Source organism: Penaeus monodon, chromosome 24 (genome assembly GCF_015228065.2).
Source record: "Penaeus monodon isolate SGIC_2016 chromosome 24, NSTDA_Pmon_1, whole genome shotgun sequence".
Taxonomy (NCBI): Eukaryota; Metazoa; Arthropoda; class Malacostraca; order Decapoda; family Penaeidae; genus Penaeus; species Penaeus monodon.
Window position 1 is genome coordinate 6,913,681 of NC_051409.1, and position 4,372 is coordinate 6,918,052.

The 4,372-nt window shown below is 40.2% G+C and overlaps 2 protein-coding genes across 2 annotated transcripts in view; both read right to left on the reverse strand.

The window, feature by feature from the left end:
- The window catches only part of LOC119588531 (suppressor protein SRP40-like), a gene marked incomplete at its 3' end in the record, with an annotated part of 1,431 nt that extends 1,244 nt beyond the window's left edge, over positions 1 to 187 (reverse strand). The window contains 1 exon segment of the mRNA XM_037937169.1: positions 1 to 187. Within this exon segment, the coding sequence (XP_037793097.1) occupies positions 1 to 163 (163 nt within the window).
- Positions 188 to 240: 53 nt separating this feature from the next.
- On the reverse strand, positions 241 to 2,376 carry LOC119588829 (extensin-like). Its single transcript, XM_037937473.1, has 5 exons — positions 2,230 to 2,376; positions 1,692 to 2,159; positions 1,083 to 1,567; positions 403 to 1,017; positions 241 to 277 (listed from the first exon to the last, which is right to left on the reverse strand). Exons 1-5 carry the CDS (start codon positions 2,374 to 2,376, stop codon positions 241 to 243), a joined length of 1,752 nt encoding a protein of 583 aa, XP_037793401.1.
- Positions 2,377 to 4,372: the final 1,996 nt, after the last annotated feature.

Below are 4,372 nucleotides of genomic sequence, written 5' to 3' on the forward strand. Positions count from 1 at the left end.
AAGATGATGGTAAATAAGAAGAGGGAGATGACTTTGAAGAGGAAGATGATGAAGGGAAAGAAGAGTCTGAGGATGAAGGTCGAGATGAAGAGTAAGTAGCAGAAAGGTTGTCCCCAACATCCTCCTGAGTTGCATGAGGAGAGAACGCCTGGAAAACAAGCATGGATCCCGGTCCCTCTTCCCCAAATATAGGACCATCATTAGTATCTATTGGTGAAAGTGAACCATAAACACTTTCAGTTACATGGGGTGAAGTGTCGTAGTTACTTCCAGGTCTCTGGTATTCAAGGGAAGGAGTCACAAAACTGTCCTTATTGTCACTGGCAGTCTCATGATTTTCACTTTTAGGATCAAAGTCACTGACACTGTCTTCCTGAGACAGCGAATGGACAGTATAATCACCCAACTTCCTTTGAGTCAAAAGTCTGAGAAGAAGCGCCAACAGGGGGATGTGGAGAAGCCTCTTGATCGTAATTCTCGGGTCCTCTTCCACGCTCGCCCTCTAGCTTGGCAGGTCTTTTTTGCCCATGGACAAGATCGTAATTATGCTTAGCAGCTACAAAGAAAGAATGGGGTCCCCCGACAACGGGCGGCATTGGCTTCTGTGACGGCTTTCGGGCAGGAGGTGCTGATCCGGAATTGCTTGATGATGGTGTACCTTTCTGACTTTGCACCTTAGAACTAATCGGCGGCTCATAACCAAGGCCTGGAACTTGAGAATTGGTTGGGCCATAACTTTGGTGTAACACCTGAGAATTGGAAGGTGGACCAAAAATTGGGCCTGGAACTTGCGAACTAGAAGGTGACTCATACTCCTGGTCTTCCTCTTGGGAAATAGGTGGGCCATAATATTGGTCTGGTGCTTGGGCACTGAGTGGAAGGCCATGACTTCGGTCTGGAATATCAGTATTGGAAGGCAGACCATAATTTGGGGAATCTGAAGGTGAATCAAAGCCTTGGTCTGGAAGCTTGCGAATCGCCAGGTAAATCGTGACTTTGGCCTTAGAACCTGAGAATCTGAAGGTTGGCTGTAACTCTGGTTTGGAATTTGAACATTGGAAGGAGGACCGTAATTTTGAGACCTTGAAGGGGGGTCAAAACTTTGTCCTGAAACTTGAGAACTGGGGGGTAGGCCAAAACTTTGTCCTGAAACTTGCAAACTGGAATCAGGACCATAATTCTGGTTCAGAATCTGAGAATCAGTAGGAAGGCCATAGTTTTGAGATGGAATTTTGGTATTAGATAGTGGGCCATAGCTTTGGTCTTTGTTTTTTAGAGAACTGGATGGGAGACCATAATTTTGCTCTGGTATTTGGGTACTGACAATTGGTCTATAACCTTGGTCTCCAACTCCATGACTCTGACCCAGAACTCCAGAAATCAAGGGAGGGCCGTGATTCTGTTCACGTGAGTCATAACTTTCTTGCTGCAGGCTGTAGGTTTGTCCAGAGCTGTGACTTCGGTCAGGAGCTTTAGCACTAGATGGTAGGCTGTAAGTTTCCTTTGGTGGACTATAACTTTGCTCCGGTATATTTGGGATAGATGGAGGAACCATAACTTTCATCAGCTGGAATATCAGAAATAGATGGGGATTCATGGTTTTGATCTGCAGCATTCTTAGAACTTGATGGTGGCGCATAATTTTGCTCACCGATAGAAATAGACAGTGGGTCATAAGTTTGCTTTGGAACATTAGAAGTAGACGGAAGGTTGTGGTTATTTTCTGGTGGGCCATAAGTCTGCTCTGGAGCACTAACGAGAGATTGATGGGCATGAGTTTGTTCTAATGGGATATAACTCTGCTCTGGAGCCTTAGAAATAGATGTGGGATCATAAGTATTCTCAGGTATCTGGGAAACAGATGGTGAGTTATACTTCTGCTCTGGTGGGGCATAATTCTGATCAGGATCTACAGAGCTAGATGGAGGGCCAAAAGATTGCTTGCTTGGACCATGGCTAACCTCTGGAATCTTAGTAGGTAATGGCTGCCCATAACCTTGTTCAGGAGCCCGAGATATTGTTGCAGGGACATTATTTTGTTCTAGGGGACTATATCTCGTTTCTGGGGTCTTAGGCACAGGCGGTGGGCCATGATTCTTATCTGGAATGTTAGAAGTTGAGGAGGGCATAACTTTGTTCAGGAGGGCCATAATACTGATCTGGAGCGATAGAGATAGATGGTAGGCCAACTATTTGTTCAGTTAAGGGATAAGTTTGCTCTGGAATTACTGAAGCTGGTGGTTCAGGTGGGCTAAAAATCTGGTCTGGGAAATTAAGCATTGACGGTGGGCTGTAGCTTTGTCCAGGTGGGCCATGAGTCTGGTCCAGAATATGGGAAGATGATGGTGGGCTAAAGCTTTGTTCAGGTGAGGCCATAATTCTGGTCCGGAATATTAGGAAATTGATGGTGTATCGTAATATTGTTTGGGTAGATCATTACTCTGGTCTGGAATATGAGAAGTGGAAGATGAGCCAGAAGTTTGACCTAAATTTTGGGGAATCAATATGGGACGAAAGCTTTGACCTTGAACGTGTGAACTTGATGGAGGGTTATAGTCTCTTACTGGCCCTTCCTGTGGTTTGACTTCATGGAAATTCGGAGATGAAAAAAAGACCTGGTTATTGATGAGTGAAGGACCACTTTTCTCTTCCCCATATCCTTGATTGGGTGCATTTGTTCCCCTTGGTGGGCTGTGCAATTGTTCTCGAATATTCTGAAGATCATGAGGTTTACCTGGTACTAAATCTTGACTGCGACTTTCGTCTGGGAATATGCTTTGACCAATTTGTTCTGTTTTCACTGGAGGATTATACAACTGGTGTGGGACATCTGAACTTGCTGGTAAACTAGAGGTTTGTGATGGGTTGCCATGGGAATTATGTGACCCAAATACTGGGGAAATCTTTGTTGGTATATTATGACTTTGTACATTATTTTCTGAAAATGGACCAAACTTTTGCACTGTTTCTTCTCTTTGGTTTATGGTCTCCGGTGGACTGTATACTTTCACTGAAAACTTTATATCATTTTGTCCATTCTTGATTTTTTCTTGCGCTGTGTTTGATATCACCGGCCTATGGGTTATGGTCCCCAATGGATGAGGTTGGAATCCAAGATCACTAGACACTGTTGTGATAAAGTTTTGCTCTGTTACACTGGTCACTGCAGGCGGGGCATAGGTCCTTTCTGGTATGAACGCATTTGATTTAGGGCCGTGGTTTTGTTGTAGAATATTCGGATTTTGTGGAGGCACGTGACTTAGTTCTTGCTTTGGAGGCGAGTCATAATTTTGTTGAAAATCCGTAATCACTGACTTTGAAAGATGGCTCTGTAAGTCTTCAGGATTTTTCTTCTCCACATAAGATCCACTGAATGGTTGATATACATGTAAGTTCCCTGAGACAGAATAGGCCTGAGGCATGGCTTGACTTGATAAAGGACGGGGAATTGCCTTAGGGTTCTCTCCTATTATAAAGGAACTAGGACTCTGATGAGAGGTTCCAGAACTGCTGCCTGATGAAAAATGGCTTTGTTCTTGCACCAAATGGTTGTTCCCTTGCTCTTTGACATAAAATGGCTTACTTGGAGGAAGGTACTTTCGACTTGGCACAGTGACAGATCTTGGCGCCTCAGTGCTTATAAACACCTGCTCCTGTTCATTCACATGTTTGTTTATATCTTGATTGAAAGATGTCTCAGGTGAGAGAGAAGGCTGGGTGTATATCTGTTGAGGGGAGTCTTCACTGACAAAAGTCGAATGCCCATGGCTCTGCCCTACAATGCCCTGGGTAACTGCAGATTGGTGGAAGTTGTGTTCCGGAATGTTCTGATTCCCAAATGAAGATTGACCATAGTTTTGCTCATCATTATTCCCGTCATCGATTTGAACTTTCTTTCTTTCTTAAAAAAATTACATTTTTATTTAATTTTTTTTAAATTTTTTAAAATTATTATTAAAAATTTATTTTTTTTTTTTTTTTAGAAAAATTTTAAAAAATTATTTATATCATTCAATTAATCGTTAAAACCCTTTCTATTTTTTAAAAAAATTAAAAAATTATATTAAAAATTTTTTAAAAATTTAAAAATTTTTTTCATTTAATATTTTTAAAAATTTAAAAAGTTTAAAAAAAATTTTTAAAATTATTATTATATATTAAATTTTTTTTTTTTCTTTAAACCCAAAATTATCTTTTTTTAATTATCTTCTAATAAAAAAAATTTATTTGTTTATATTTATATTTTAATATAATTGTAAAGGATCTTTAAAAAAAATTAAAAAAATTTAAACATATTTTAAAACAATAATTTATTTTTTTGGTTTAAGGAAAAAATTTTAAAAAAAAAATAAATGTCTTTTTTAAAAATCTT